The sequence below is a fragment of the Lepisosteus oculatus genome, chromosome 24 (assembly GCF_040954835.1).
Source record: "Lepisosteus oculatus isolate fLepOcu1 chromosome 24, fLepOcu1.hap2, whole genome shotgun sequence".
NCBI classification, from domain to species: domain Eukaryota; kingdom Metazoa; phylum Chordata; class Actinopteri; order Semionotiformes; family Lepisosteidae; genus Lepisosteus; species Lepisosteus oculatus.
This window is the reverse complement of record NC_090719.1, coordinates 4,160,208-4,176,027: the sequence shown is the minus strand read 5'-3', so window position 1 is coordinate 4,176,027 and position 15,820 is coordinate 4,160,208. Positions and strand designations below refer to the sequence as shown.

At 43.1% G+C, this 15,820-nt stretch overlaps 1 protein-coding gene across 5 annotated transcripts in view; it reads left to right on the top strand.

The window, feature by feature from the left end:
- The window catches only part of LOC102682607 (rab GTPase-activating protein 1), a 141,834-nt gene that overhangs the window by 23,028 nt on the left and 102,986 nt on the right, over positions 1-15,820 (top strand). For 3 of the 5 annotated variants that reach the window (XM_015366670.2, XM_015366669.2, XM_015366671.2), the window contains 5 exons: positions 865-894; positions 1,978-2,182; positions 6,241-6,445; positions 8,042-8,216; positions 15,314-15,471. In XM_015366670.2, the coding sequence (XP_015222156.1) occupies positions 865-894; positions 1,978-2,182; positions 6,241-6,445; positions 8,042-8,216; positions 15,314-15,471 (773 nt within the window). The remainder of the gene's footprint in view (positions 1-864; positions 895-1,977; positions 2,183-6,240; positions 6,446-8,041; positions 8,217-15,313; positions 15,472-15,820) is intronic. The other 2 variants (XM_006640528.3, XM_015366672.2) reach the window with 1 other exon arrangement.

Here is a 15,820-nt window from a genome sequence, read left to right as displayed (position 1 = left end):
TTTTTCATTTTGTTACCTGGAAGTGTTAACATAGTGAATTGATGTTTTCTTATCAAATTGCAGAGTTGTAAAGATGAAGGTTTATCTGATGATCAAAAAAGGCACGACAAAATAAAACTTTATCACAATACCTTTGGGTCCTAAAATATTTTCAAAATTGGAAAGAAAATATAAGTAATAAAACAAGATATCCATTATGATTATATTATGATTCCATTCCAGTCTCTGAATATATTTACACACACGCATATAGTCTTGGATCTGCCCCAGGAAGACATTAGTTATGCTTTTGTATCCAAGATTGCAAATACAGTGTGACCCCTTCCTCCTCTAAAATCAAAACAATTGCTTCAGTAGAAATGTTTAAATTACAAGAACTCCTTATTATTTACACCTTGTCAGTTCGAGAGAAAGTTTAATGAAGTAACTTTGTCCCATAAAGTTTAATAAAGATTGCCTTTACCTGTCCATCTTTTAAACCTTTTTACTTCTCACTTAAGATTTTATAAAAGCAGTCTCTGAGCACGGAGCTAGTGTTACTGGATTCCCAGATCCCTGAAGGTCATGTGTCTTCTGGTCACACTGGAAACGAGTAGTTTCCTTTGACATGCAGATTTAAGTGTCTGAAAATGTGAAAATCTGTAAAAATATTTGATGTAGCATAGTCCTGTCAAAGAAGTAACTACATTTCCATTTTTTTTCATTTTAGCATTAATTACTAAAGCTGTGGCCTTGAAAACATCAAGTACCTAGTAAATGAGTAAACATAAAAAAAAATCTTGTTTTTTTCTGTTTTTCTTAGGGAGGTGTTTATAGAGAGCAAGGAATTAGCAAGCAAACTAAACAGTGTTGTTTGTTACACAGGTTATTACTGAGGAAGGTGTCAGCTTTAAGGTCAGTTTATTTATTACTCTTTTCTCTGTTATCATGACAGTCCTGTCTGTGCTGTTTGCTCTTTGTGTTGATGGAGAGTAGTGTGTTTCTTTGCGAAAGGCCTGTGCAATCCTGAAATCAGAAACAGAGCTGTGCTGCAGTGCTTCTCGAATAACACATTTTCAGCCAAACTGTGCTTTTGTGTAAAAATGTTAACTTGGACAGAGATTTGATATTTTACCAGGTGAGATTTTTTTTTTAATAAATAGCAGGTTAAGAAGAAACATTTATTCTGAGTATGTAGTTTGTTGGAGACTGGGGATACCAGTACTTACATCACACTCTTCTGTGAGTGGTATATACTGTATAATGTCTCTTAACAGCACCTCTAAGGTAGGGTAGCCTTATTTAACTTATTTCTTGAAAATGTGTATTATACACTAGCTCAAAATCCAAAGCAGAGTTTCTAAGGGGGGTAAGAATTAAAATAAGCTGTGATGAGTTCATGTTAGGGCCATTTAACCTCTTGGAACAATTTGAATGAACTAGTAAAGATTAGGGTAGCTGATGATCTGAAGAGAAGGGGTTTATCCCTCCTGATATATAGGAAATCTTCCTATCAACCTCAGCTGACTAATTGCCAGAAAAGACAGACAAAAGGTCCCAAGACCTCCTTGTGACTTATTCTTAAAAGTGAAACAAATGCTTTTCAGCCTGCATGTTTTCCTCTTGTGTCTTCTTAAAATGAGACTAACAGGACCTTGTTCAAATCATTTCTCTCCAGTGCAGCATTTTCCTCTGTCACAATAAAGCCCGCGTGAAATCCGAGTGTCACTGAAAAGAGTATTATTTCAGTTTTCACACCTCTTGATCAGCACGGATCTTATTCTGTAGTAGAATCGCTTTCTGCCAAATGAACAGCAAGTTCCACAAAATGCTTTAAACCTGACCCCCTGCCACCCCCCCACCCCCCAAAAAGTGTGCCTGCAATATTTGAGGGCTTGGCGTTCCTTTGGAAAAGCGGGGGCGCTGCCTGGGGCTCCTGCAGTGCCTCGCCGCCTGCGCGTCTCGGGTGACCCTGCCCCTCTGCTCGTGCCCCTCCAGATTGTGGGGAACGGAAGCGAGCAGGAGCTGCAGAAGGAGCTGGAGGATGTGCTGATGGACCCCTCGGAGTCGGACCAGGCCGCCGGCGGGGATCACGCCGAGGGGGGGCACCCCCTCTCCGTGGCCCCCCTTGATTTCCCTTCGGGCTCAGCGAGCCCCCTGCCCAAACTGGAGATGGCGCTGCCGGTGAGATCCACGCAGGACGGTGAGTCTCTGGATGGGGCGCTGGAGCACCTCGGTGGTCCTGAGGGGTTCCGGACCGGGTCCCCTGCTGTTGTGGTGTATGTGGGCTCTCCTTGGTGTTGGCGTGGGGTTTTTGGCACTTGATCAGAGCCATGCTTTTGTCCCTTTGCAAAAGCATGTGCCAGTGCCAGTGCGCCCTGTAGTTGACTGACCTCTCCAGGGTCTAGTCCTGCCATGCTCCGTATTTTTCCCTTGGAATGAAAAGTCTAGGAACGGGAGATTCTTCCCTAGGGAAAAACGGCCCTTAAGGAGTGAGACGGGACATTTTTACCAAATGACTGTTGTGTGATTTTCACACCACTGAGCAAGCGAGCCCAATCAACCTCTTACCGCACACATACCGGCTAGCAAATGTTGTGAAATTGACAGATTTATCATTCCACTCCTAACCACTGCCTGGGATTTTAAGTTAATTATTAAGGAAAATAAACACACAAAAGATATCGCCTAAGACACTCAAAATACTGCTGCCACGGATTGTTTGCTTTGGATGTTGCCCCATGGGATCTTGCAGAACTTGATAGTCTTCCTTAAGTTGTTTAATGTATTAAATGGCATGGAAATGCGTTAATAGAAAACATAAAAGGCATTAAATACTACCTTACCCAAAGCGTGAAGGTTAACTGCAATTAGCTGCCCAGCGATACTGAAGCTGAATCCCTGGGATTCTTTAAGAAACGACTGAATGAGTTAGCTGGTAGCAGCCAGGTGAGCAAAATAGGTTGAATGGAATTTCCTCTTCTTTGCAGCTTGTTCTAAAATAATATCTTGGATGTTACTGAAGTGGTGTGCAAGACTGAAACTTCAAACTTTTTTTTTCCTCTTGTGTCAGTGAAAGTCTGCTATGCGTTACCCCCAGCGTGGCCAAAATATTCTAAAATAGCAGCCATATCACTCTGCAACTCACAGCTGGCAGCTCCACTGAAGTTAAGCAGGTTTGAGTCTGGCCAGTCCCTAGATGAGAGACCTCCTGGGAAAAACTAAGGCTGCTACTAGAAGAGGTGTTAGTGGGGCCAGTAGGGGGCGCTCAGCCTGTGGTCTGGGTGGGTCCTAATGCCCCAGTTTTTTTTACTGGGTCCTGACTCTCTGTGGTCATTAAAAATCCCAGGGTGTTTCTCAGAAAGTGTAGGGGTGTTACCCCAGCGTCCTGGCCAAATTTTCCATTGGCCTTTACCAGTCATGGCCTCCTAATAATCCTCATCTCTGAACTGGCTCCATCACTCTGTTCTCCTCCCCACTGAGAGTTGGTGTGTGGGGAGCGGACTGGTGTCGTTGCATCATACAGGTGGGGACTGCACACTGGTGGTGGTGGTGATTCCCCATTACCAGTATGGTGCTTTGAATGCAGTGTCCAGAAAAGAGCTATACAAGTGCCAGGAATGTATTATTATTATTATTATTAATTCTGCGGGACCAATATTCTTAAACTTGAATCCTTTCCTGTCTCGAGCACATGTTCTGCTTATTTCATCAGCCTGTGGCACTAGCAGAGAAGACCAAGAGCAATTTCAAACAGGAACAGCAAGGCCCTACAACACACAAGTGTAGCTGTTTATATTCGATCTCTCTTTGATCGTGGGTAGTCAGGTACCACAGCAAATTGACTGAAGATTCCTTAATCTCGCGAAATTGGAGCTCACCCAGCATTCACAGTAGGTTTTGTTTCAAGAAAGGTATGGTTTCAGTGATGTTCACCCTGAATATACAGAGCTGACCAACAGGAGATGATGAAAAAGAGCTGTGAGAGCTCAATACTGATAGTCACAAAATATTTTCAGTAATTCTCCACACTCTGTGGAAAATTCCTTTTGCCTCATGTAGAACATAAACGTCCTGACAGGAACAGGGCATTCAGCCATCGCTGTTCCCTGGTTTTCTGTATGCCAACAGAGCGGTCTTTTTAAAAACGTCTATATTACATTGCGTTAAAATGTCTACACTTCAACCTTTTCCAAACTTCCTTTAAAAGCTAAAGCCATTTAATTGTTTACAACGTGCCTGCAGCTGTGAGAGGAGGAAATCACAGAAAACGTAAGGTATTTTCAGGGTGTAAAGTTAAACCTCAAATTAGATACAAAACAAATCCAGGCAGCCCACCATCCGTGGAAGATTTGCAATTGCAAGAGGAAAGATTGAGAGGTAAATTTCCGGGGCTGTTCTTTTACAATATCAAACCATTCATTGTTTATTTTTGGCCACTAGGAGGATACCCAAACTCAAACTGTCAAAATCTATTTTCCATGGACAGGCAGGCTGATCGCCCAGATACCTTGATGAAAATTCCAGTGTGTTGTTTTCTTTCAGAGCTCGATCCAGCGTTTGCCAAAACTGCCACTACACCTTCAGACAGCCCTGAGAAAATGAATGAAATGCAGATTGTTCCCCTCAAAGCACTACGGAAGGGCTGCTTTTTATTGTGCTTGTAATTTAGGACAGATAAGAACTGGGTTGTTTTTCCCACAGAACTGAAACATATACAGTATACAGTTTTCTTGTTGTTCTTCTGAAATCACACCATTTTCTATTTCTTGTTAAGTTTATAGTAATATTGTTGATTCAGGATTACTGTAATATAATGATTTCCTTGTCAATGTTCAGAATGTTCAGCAATGCATTTATCGTATATCTCTGATACCGTCAAGCCCCGATTTTAATGTTCCTAGCATCCCTGGCGCCACTTGTGTGCCGGTAAATCCTTAAATAAGTAAATCTTATTTCATTGATAAGACTTTCAGAATGAATGCGGTGAGCTTTTATAGAAACCATACATCAGACATCTGCAGTCAGGATCTGTCCATCCTAACTGCTGTGGGTTTCCATCTCATATCAGATTTAATGCTAAGTGTAAGAGGTTAACAATAATAATTGCTTACAGTTATATAGTGCTTTTCTGGACACTCAACTCATAGCACTTTACAGGTAATTGGGATCCCCTCCACCACCACCAATGTGCAGCCCTACCTGGACGATGTGACGGCAGCCATAGTGCGCCAGAACGCTCACCACACATCAGCTCTCAGTGGGGAGGAGAGCAGTTCATAGACAGGGATTATGAGGAGGCCACGATTGGTAAGGGCCAATGGGAAATTTTTGGCCAGGACGCTGGGGTTACACCCCTACTCTTTACGAGAAACGCCCTGGGATTTTTAATGACCACAGAGAGTCAGGACCTCGGTTTTACGTTTCATCTGAAGGACAGCGCCTGTTTACAGTATAGTGTCCCCGTCGCTATACTGGGGCATTAGGACCCACAGAGACCTCAGGGTGAGCGCCCCCTGCTGGCCCCACTAACACCTCTTCCAGCAGCAACCTTAGTTTTTCCCAGGAGGTCCCTCATTCAGGTTCTGACCAGCCTCACACCTGCTTAGCTTTAGTGGGCTGACAGTTGTGAGTTGCAGGGTGACATGGCTGTTGTCTTGGTGAGGTGCTTGATGAGTTTATTTTCAACAGGAGTACATGGGTTAATGTGCACAGTAATTCTTTGGAAATAAGAAAGAAATGCAATGAAAGAGCCATTTGTTTCCTGGCACAGGCTGTCTTACATGGGCTGTCTCCATGGCTCAGAATTACGCAGGTCACATACACTGATCTGTTTGTGAACTGACCGTTGAAAACCTTAATGCAGTGCCTGATATTGAAAACAGCCCCCGTCACAAGACCTGCCTTCAGCGTAAACGAAGGTTTGCTGCAGTATCTTCTCTTCATTACTAATTGCTTCTCCTAACTCAAAGCTGAAGGGTTGCATGAATACCAGTGAAATCATGAAAGGGGTAAATGACATCAGTCAGTTATGCAATTAAAAAGTGGAACATTTGGGTGATTTAAACATAGCTCTTTTGGGCTGTTGGGTTTATTGCCCTTGACAATGTATTGCTCCTGCGCTGTGCCACAGTTTTTCCTCTGTGCTTAGCCATAGTCGCTCTTGGGGGAGCGCCAAGCGGGAACCGCCCCCCTTCCCCTCCTCCCGTCGCCCCCAATCCCAGCCTCCACGTGACCGACCTTCACCGCTTGTGTCGACAGATGACTCTTCAGGGTCCCCCACCACCCCGGTGCCGGACGAGGACAGCGTCGTCTTCAGCAAGCTGACGTATCTCGGCTGCGCCTCGGTCAACGCCCCCCGCAGCGAAGTCGAGGCCCTGCGCATGATTTCCATTTTGCGGGGCCAGTGCCAGGTGCCTTTAGACGTGACCCTCTCAGTGCCTAACGTTTCCGAAGGGACGGTAAGGTAAGGGCGTCGCACACAAGGCCTGGAGCAGGTGTCATTAGCGTAGCTTCTCTGGGGCTCTGGGGCGCGTTTCTCACCAAGCTTCTGTCTGTGCCTGTCCAGCTTGCTTTGGGGTATAAGAAGTACGGTATACATCATGGGCATCTCCCCTGATTGATCTGACATTTATTCTTTGTTCTCAACGGGGAAGCCAGAATCTGTTCCTGCCGTTGTGCCACACTGTTGAGATACCTCACCATCTAGGGTGGAGCGGTGGCTCTGTGGCTCAGGATCTGCTCCTGTGGCTGGGAGGTTGCCGGTTCAAATCCCGTGGCCGGCAGAGGAATCCTACTCCGTTTGGCCCCTGAGCAAGGCCCTTAACCCCTACTGCTCCTGGGGCGCTGTACAATGGCTGACCCTGCACTCTGACCCCAAGCTTCTCTCCCTGTCTTGTGTGTCTGTGTCTCATGGAGAGTAAGCTGGGGTATGCGAAAAGACGAATTCCTAATGCAAGAAATTGTATATCACTAATAAAGTGATCTCAGATAGGACAGGATTATCTCATAATAGCAGCTAAATAAGTTCTTCGGAGCTTCAGAACTAAGTTTTAACTTGTTCAGGGGTCATAGGATATCTAGAAAAGAGTTATGGCTTCTGCTCCATCAGTGAATTGAGCTGTGTATGCGGCACATTCATTCATTATGAGATGGAAACAGGAGTGAAGATCTCTAAGGAAATGGTTTTACATCTCTTGGTAATAATATTTAGACAGCATGGGACCAGGATTTGCAGAGTCTGCATTTATGAGCCATATTCTTTTGTGCTGTATATTGTCATGTGCCAACTTTGCACATAGTAAAGTATAATATTTTAAGCAACACTGGTCTTATGGAGGAGGATTATGCAGTAGTTTATGTGGGAGAAACAAACATACATGACCTTGCTTGAGAGTGAATGGACTTGGAGCAGTTTTTAAGAGCTGCTAGAGATATCCTGCCTCGTGCAGCAGGGACTGACAATTGTTTTCTCTGTTTCAGAGAATCACAGCACACTTGCAAAATGGTTAGGGTGTCATTATCACATATTGATGGAGGAAAGGAAAGGCATATAGACAGGGCGATATTCAAAAACTACATTTAATTTTCGGCTTGGGATAGTGCCACAGAATTGCTGAAGATATTCAGGGCGATTTTAGTCTGTGGTTTTACTGAGCGCTTTTTGCATTTTCATGCCATTCACTCATTAGTCAGGGTAAAAAAAATCCAACCTTTGTCATTGAGCTCATTGCTGGTGTCCATTCATAAAACAGGCTTGTTGGCAGTTTTTTTCCCCCAAGAATTGACAATTGTTTTGAATACATTTTTGTAACTTCAGTTTTATGCGTGACACAACACCAAAAGGGACATTTACAGTCTTGGACTGCAAGTTGTGCTCTTCTTTAAGATTATGCATCTGAGGTCTGATTCAGGTTCCCCTACAAATACTGGGAAAAGAAATCCTGTCTTCCCAGAGCATACCTTTCAATTCAAATGATTTTCACTCTCTCTTGTCCTTTTCCTGCCCCTTACAGTTATTGGTTTAAGCCACCAGGTCTCAGAATTGCTTTTTATTCGACAGGTTATTAGATCCCCAGACGCACGTGGAAATTGCAAACTATCCAATCTACAAGATCCTGTTCTGTGTGAGAGGCCATGACGGGACACAGGAAAGCGACTGCTTTGCTTTCACTGAAAGCCACTATAACGCAGAGATTTTCAGGATCCACGTCTTCCGATGCGAAATCCAGGAAGCGGTGAGTCATATGCTCTCTTTTGCGGAACATGTCCCACTGAAGGCCACTACAGGTGGTCACTAGAAGTACGGTTTCCTTTCTAACTACGGGATCGCTGTGCTGGGCTTTGGCACGACCACCTCCTGTGTTCTCTTGCTGATTGCTGATCTCTGGGTATTGGGATAACATGGGGCGGAATTAGTCAAAAACCCACAGCTCAATGGATTGGAATGGGTAAGAAGGGCCATCAGCTGGCAGCTCTGTTAAAGACTGCCTACCTCTGGTCATGGGAACCTAGAATCCTGCAAGTTTTAATGAAGTTTCTTTCATGCATGCCATCCAACTCCAGGCCTTTGCACACTTAAGGTCCTATGAGCAACGTGTTACAACTGTGCCTTCACTATCTCAAGTCTCTGTTTTATGGGCTTTTTGGAAAGGCTCCATGGTAGGGCACCTGTGTTTCCTGCATTGCTGGTCTGCTCAGTCAGTTGCTGTGGTGACAAAGGGACCAGCTCCGAGCACAGATACAGATATGTGTCATCTATTGTTTAGCAAAACCGTTAAACCTGCCAAGCTTGTAACAGACATCCTACTTAGCAGCATGCACTTATTGTGCGGGTTTAAATAAAAATTGTTTTTAGCTCGGTTCACTTTTGGGTGCTTGTGGTATTTAAAGTCAGAAGCATTACAGTATTGTAAATGATTAATTATGATGAGTAGTTATTGACTTTGTATATCGTTTTATGATATGTTCTTTTGTGAGCCTATTGTACTCTTACTCCTTATGAGCTGATTTAGTATTCATAGTTTTGCTTTTTTAATGTATGTGGGTGTATTGTTGGGAAAACATCAGTAGCACACAACTTCTCCACTGCGTTCACAAAACACACAAGCTGCACCCATGATCCATTTTATTTTTTTATTACTGCTTTGGTGTTTATCCAAAGCGACTTAACATCCATTTTGGCATCTGGGTGTTGTGCTGGAGAAATCTGTGTGAAGTACCGTGCTCAATGGCAGAACAGCTGTGTCTCACCTGGGTTTTGAGCCCACAACCTTCCAGTTACAAGTCCTGAACCCTGGCCACTGCCTCACACTGTTGCCCGTGTAGCAGGGTAGCCATGCTGGCTGAAAGAAGTTCTCATCGTAATTGCACTAGAAATCCAAAAGCACAGAAGAATAGGAGGAAACCAGTGGCTCTTTTGAAAAAGCTTGAATTGTTCTGGAAACTTCCTTCCCAGATGGGTGCTGTTGGCCAACGCTTGCCGTGTACGTTGCATTCAACGTATTTAATAAACCCATTCCACCTTAGAAATATCACCAGACTACGTCCTATGTTGATGGTTAACACTTACCCTACTCGGTGGGATATCTAAATCCACATTAAACATGTATGTCCAGAATCCTGACCAGGTCTAGTGTAAGTGATCACATTACTCCTGTCCTTGAGTCCTTGCACTGGCTTCCTGTCAGATTTTGTGTTGGCTTTAAAGTCCTCATGTTTAGCTATAAAGCTCTACTTAACTTAGCACCTCAGTACCTCTCTGAGCTACTATCATCTTACTCCCTGCCTCACAACCCTCATTCGTCTGATTCTGGTCTCCTGTCTGCTCGTTTACATTCTATGGCTGACAGGACCTTCTCCTGCATTGCCCCAAAGCACTGGAATTCTATCCCTGAGCGCTTTCAAATCAACACTTAAAACCTTGCAATTATGATTCCTGTAATTATGTAAGACTGCTGTCTCTTCTCATTGTGTTTTTTTTTCCTTGCTGTAAAGAGTTTTGAGAAGCCACTTTTAAAGGCGCTATATAAAATAAAGATTATTATTATTTTTATTGTTATGGAGAAATGACCTAAAGCAATAAAGGATCGCGTCTCTTGACGCTCCTCCAAAAGGGCTCTTGCCTGTTATGAGGTTTAGAGTCCTGTGTTCCTAACCACTCTCCAGACTGGGGTCTGCCACCATTCTCCCTTCTATAAGTGAGTGGATTTGTTGCGGCAGGCGGCCGTACTCCAATATACGATTCTGGATACAAAACCTTGAACACTCGTACAAATAAGAATTGTGTTCAGTTGATGCATTTCAAGATTTTCCCTGAAGGGTTTGGATTGTTAATATGCAAGCAACTTTTCATTTCTGAGCGTTGTTGATTATTTGGCTTCTGTATATGAGGCGGTAATTACAAAGGTAATACAATTACGTGGAGGAAGACATTGGGAGCCGGCATCGTTAGTCTTTTTCAATTCTTGCGGCCACGCAACAATGAAAGCCAGTTTTTGCCCCGAAGGTTCCTGTTGGCAGGGCTTTAAATAAATGGGTGGCGTGCTAACACCAAACAGAACTGCATTAAATTCGGGTTAGCTGCATCCTGTTACAAAATAACCGCGTTAATATTTCAGTAGACTTCTTATAAGCACGTACCATTTGCACGCTATCAATTAGAGAATTTGTATTTTTGCTCGTTGAGGTGTCCATCCCATCAGTTGAACGCAGTTTTCTGGGCATCTTTCTCCACTGTGTGGTTTTGTGCACGAGCCCCGTAGCAGAGATTTTCAGTAGTGAAGCCATTTCTTCTGTCTAAGCGGGCAGAGAGGTAGGCTGCTCCACATTTTGAAGACGACAAGCTGCCTGCAACTGGTTTTGAATAATGCAGGCCAGCCTTGTTTTAATACAAGCCATTGGGAACATTGCTGGGCCTGTTCAGCACCTTTTTTTTTAATGCTTTACTTGCCTGCAAGTCTGAAGCTCGAGTTAAAATATTCGGAGCTAACATTTCGGATGTAGACCAAGACATTTGCTCCTTCAAAGGTTTCCTAACCTTTACTTCAGGGAATTGGAAGAAGGCCTCTGTGGCCTTGAGGGGGGCCTTCTGTGTGAGTAGAGTTCGTCTGTGATGGTGTTTGGATACTGTTAAAGGTCATCGGTCCTCGAATCCAGTGCTTTCTGAGGTCACTGTCAGAGCAGCAGGAACTACAGATTTGCATCCCATGGGGCAGATAGATTGTTTTGTTTTTTTTTAAATTCCAGAAGCCATTGCTTACTAAGAGCAGCTATAATGAAATTGCTTGTGTTTGTCTTTGTAGATGATTGGGTGGAGACGACCATGTTTTTTAATGTCCTCAGGCTGCAGATGTAATTCTTCCAAAATTATGAGCAGTAATTTGTTTAGCATTGCATTTTGGAGTAATGAGGCCTGTTCCCTTCAGCCCATATAAATAGGGCCTCTGTTCCTGGTTGATACTCACCAGATAGACAGCACTAGTAATGATGGGATGGGTGGTGGTTACACAGATGCATTTTCTTTGTCTTTTGTCTCCGGTGCTGATTTAACATTCCAATTCGCATTTAACATTCTCTTGTCACATTCATTTAACTGCAATAAATTTCAACCATTTTATTAATGTCTAGTGTCCAGACTGGTGTTAGATTTTTTTCATTTCCACATTCCCCAGGCATTGCTGTCTATGTTCGCAGAAATAAGACACAAAATCACGGAGAACGTCGTGAGGAGACTATAATTGCCAAAAGGGATTGACTCTGGTTGTAGCAGCATTGGTTTTTCTGTTTTCAGCATAGAACTTCATGAATAACTTGTAGGAAAATACGTATGTGACTCTTCACATGGATGTAGTTCAGGTGGGTAGCTGTGTCAGCATGCGTAGGCTGCAAAAGAACAAGTAATAGGTTTATTCCATGTTGAAAAAAAGAAGAAAGAAAACACAACGTTCTTGAAGAAGGCTCCATGGCCGAAACCTTGTGTTTTCTTTCTTTTTTTCAGCATGGAATAAACCCATTACTTGTTTCTTCACATGAATGGTCGCTTCTATAATGGTGTGGTCTACAACACACAGCTGAACCTGTTGGGAGGCCCTGAATGCAGTCTGTGAACCCGACTCCAGACTCTTCCCCACATGTGCTGTACTCCTGGTGTAAGAGTAGAAGTTAAGAAGGGTTCCAAGCAAGAGCAGGTAGTTTTATTGGAATTGGTTACTAGCAATGACGTGACCTCTTAAAAGCGGCTGGGTTATAAGATGTAGCTTACAAAGGGCCCCCTGTTCTCCATTTTAAATGCTTGCTAACAAGCCTTCAGGTGTGTGTTCACATCTTTATTATTACATGCATGTGTATTAGTGTCTGTAACAAATATGATTTGAGAAATGACCGACAGTGTTTTTTTAATTTTCAAATATTTTATTGTCCAGCACGAAATCCCTTTCCAAATCAAATCTCTGTCTCCCCGTTGTAGCTTTTACACTGAATATTAAGGAACGTATTTCACTCCCAGTTCACATCTGGGTCACAGGACACTCTGAGGAGCTGCTGACTCAGTCATGGAAGTGAAGGTTAGCTTGGCTTAGCTGTGAAGTCGCGAAGCATTCAGAGTTTGGATAGGTTCTGCTCAGAAACTTCCATTTAATATGAATGTTAGAGAAGTGCTTGTTTTCTGTAGGGAGCCCTGCAAGTCACTGTGAAGAGAGGCTTCAAGTAAATGAATTAAGTCAGAGTGATTAATGAGGTTGTGTGGTGAGGCAACTTAGAAAAGACAAAAATGTTTTCTCAGATAATCGTTTTCATTAGGTTTGCTTTTGTCGTGCTGTCATTGTGCAGTGTATCGTGCTGGCTCGTACCCCTCTATTCGCCGGTTATGTTGCGTACGGCAAACATATTGCCTGGAGGTGGGGTAACCATCAGGCCTGTCACCCCAAGCAATTTCTTTTCACCTACCGGGGGTTTGGGGTGTCCTATTCTGTACCCCCCACGGTACATTGTTCCTTCACATTAATGTCAATGTATGTATCATTCCATACGGTGCTCTGTGACAAACTATTACAAAAGGTACTTTAGTGCATACATATTGGTTGATTTTCTCCTCATTAGATTGGTTTGTCTTTGTTATTCTAAAGCTGATATAAAGTCAAAGTTATTTTGATTTGAAGCTGTATTCTGTCTGAAGAGTCAGAGCCAGTCAGTCACAAAGCAGATTCTTGTGGTGGGTACTACAATTTCAAATATAGTACTCAAATATCAATACAATGTTTAGACCAAAATGTAATAAAATAAATCTTTTAAAGATGCGGTATGAAAATCAAAAATTAATAAGCAGACTTCCAATGGTATGTGATTAAGGTATGGTATGTAATTTTGATACCATGTGTATACATAAGCATTTACTTGAGACTTGGGAATTTCTCTTACTGTATTTTAACTCTCTGTGTATTTTTATTTTACACAAAGTGTAGCAGAATGTCACCAAACTCTCGGGTGTGTCATTTAGCCAGCAACCATGTAACCCTGCAACATCTGGCAGCCCACTGAAGCTCAGCAGGTCTGAGCCTGGTCAGTACCTGGATGGGAGACCTCCTGGGAAAAACTAAGGTTGCTGCTGGAAGAGGTGTTAGTGGGGCCAGCAGTCCACGTGGGTCCTAATGCCCCAGTATAGTGATGGGGACACTATACTGTAAACAGGTGCTGTCCTTCGGATGAGAAGTAAAACCGAGGTCCTGACTGTCATTAAAAATCCCAGGGCGTTTCTTGAAAAGAGTAGGGGTGTAACCCCAGTGTCCTGGCCAAATTTCCCATTGGCCATTACCAATCATGGCCTCCTAATAATCCTCATCTATGGATTGGCTTCATTACTCTGCTTTCCTTCCCACTGAGAGCTGGTGTGTGGGGTGTGTACTGGTGCACTATGGCTGCCGTCGCGTCATCCAGGTGGGGCTGCACATTGGTGGTGGTGCAGGGGAGTCCCCATTACCTGTAAAGCGCTTTGAGTGGAGTGTCCAGAAAAGTGCTATATAAGTGTAAGCAATTATTATTATTATTAATTTTTATTTAAAGTGTTTCTTTCATCGATTAATGAAATTACTGTGGCTTGTCTTGAAAAGTATTTGATTATTTCTCAGTTTATTTTTTATTCCTGCATCGTAGAATTAAAAATGGTCCCCTTCACTGCAGTATGTATCAATACTCTCCCCTAACTAAGGGTATATCGGTCTCCTCACAGCCTTATAAAATGGGCTTTTTTGGACATAGATCCAAAGAAAAAATATTCCATGTCTGTAGATTAATGGTAAATTGCAGAGTTCAGTGGCACACCCTTGTCATATCCATGCAAATTAATCACACAACACCCAAAAGGTCTCTGTCACTGGACAGTTAAAGAATGTCTAAGTAGGTATCAGCTACACCCTGAGTTCACCTGTGATTGGGTTAGGAGCAGTTTTCAGAACAAATCACTGGTTTTGTGTAGTGATAATATTTTTGAGTTTAAAATGGGTTTCCAAGTTTGCTTGGCTTTTAGAGAATGATATCAGGGATTGGTAACCATTCCATTGGTAACCAGTCATTTGCATCACTTAAGAAGTTTCCATTTGTCCTGAGAGCTGGCAATTACCAGTTTTCATAACCTCCACCACCACCTTTGACCCCAACCTGTTTAGTGACTACAAGGTCTGAAAGAAGTATCAAACGTTCTGTTGTGTGTGACCTGGAAACTAAGAGCCAGAACAGAAAATTGCCGACATGTTTAGTTCACTGAAATGACTTGACTTTGTCGCTTCACAAATGCTGACTCACTGTATGTTTATGATGGTAGCTGGGGAAAAAAGACCTGTGATCACGGTGCAACTTTGATAGAAGAACAAATTATTTGAACATTGTTTAAATCCTGCAAACTATAAAATTTGATTGAACCCACAATTGCAATTGATTCAATTATCTATTTTATTGTATGTTTTTTGGTCTTAGTAACAGTGATCAATGCTGACTTGCAACAAACACGATGGATGTGAAAGATACCACATTCAGGACTGTAAAACCCAATCTTTTTCGAATTCAATTTATTACAGATATTCGTGATTTATCTGTTCCGAAATGTCGGGTTGTGTTTGTTAATTTGAAGTTGCTCTCTTCCAGGTGTTTTTTTGGTAAAGTTGTACAAGTAAAAGGATACGGACGCCCATTCTGCTCTGTAGATTACTGCGTTGATTGGGTGTGGTTAATTAAATGTGACTTTTGCTTCCATAGCCCGCGAACTGAAGCTACGCACCTTTCCTTTAATGCTGTAAGAGCTGCACCATTTCTCCCCAACCAACGGGTCTGTTTGCCCTTTCAGGTGAGTCGGATATTGTACAGCTTCGCCACCGCCTTCCGACGCTCAGCAAGCAAGACTCCCCTCTCGGCACAGCCGCCCCCCATGACGCCAGACAGCGACGTGTTCACGTTCACCGTGTGTCTGGAGATCAAGGAGGATGACGGGAAAGGCTCGTTCAGGTATGCAGCGGACAACAAGTGCTGCGATGCTTTTGTTTTTCCCCCCATTATGGAAGGTCACCTTTCCGGATATGGGCTCGGCGATGGTCTTTCAGTTCATAGACATGTTGCATCACTCGTTACTTTAGATGGACTGTGCAAGTCCTTTGAGGACGGACAGGAACTTGTGGTTGTTTTTGCAGGAAAATGGACACGTCCGACCCCATCTCAAGACATGATAGAGGAGATAGTGGTGTCCCCGAATGAATGAATGAATGAATGCATTTGACATGCCTAAGTGTCTGTATACACACCCTCTAATTCCACTGACTAATGTCTCATTTTAGGACTCTAAACAGCAAATATACCA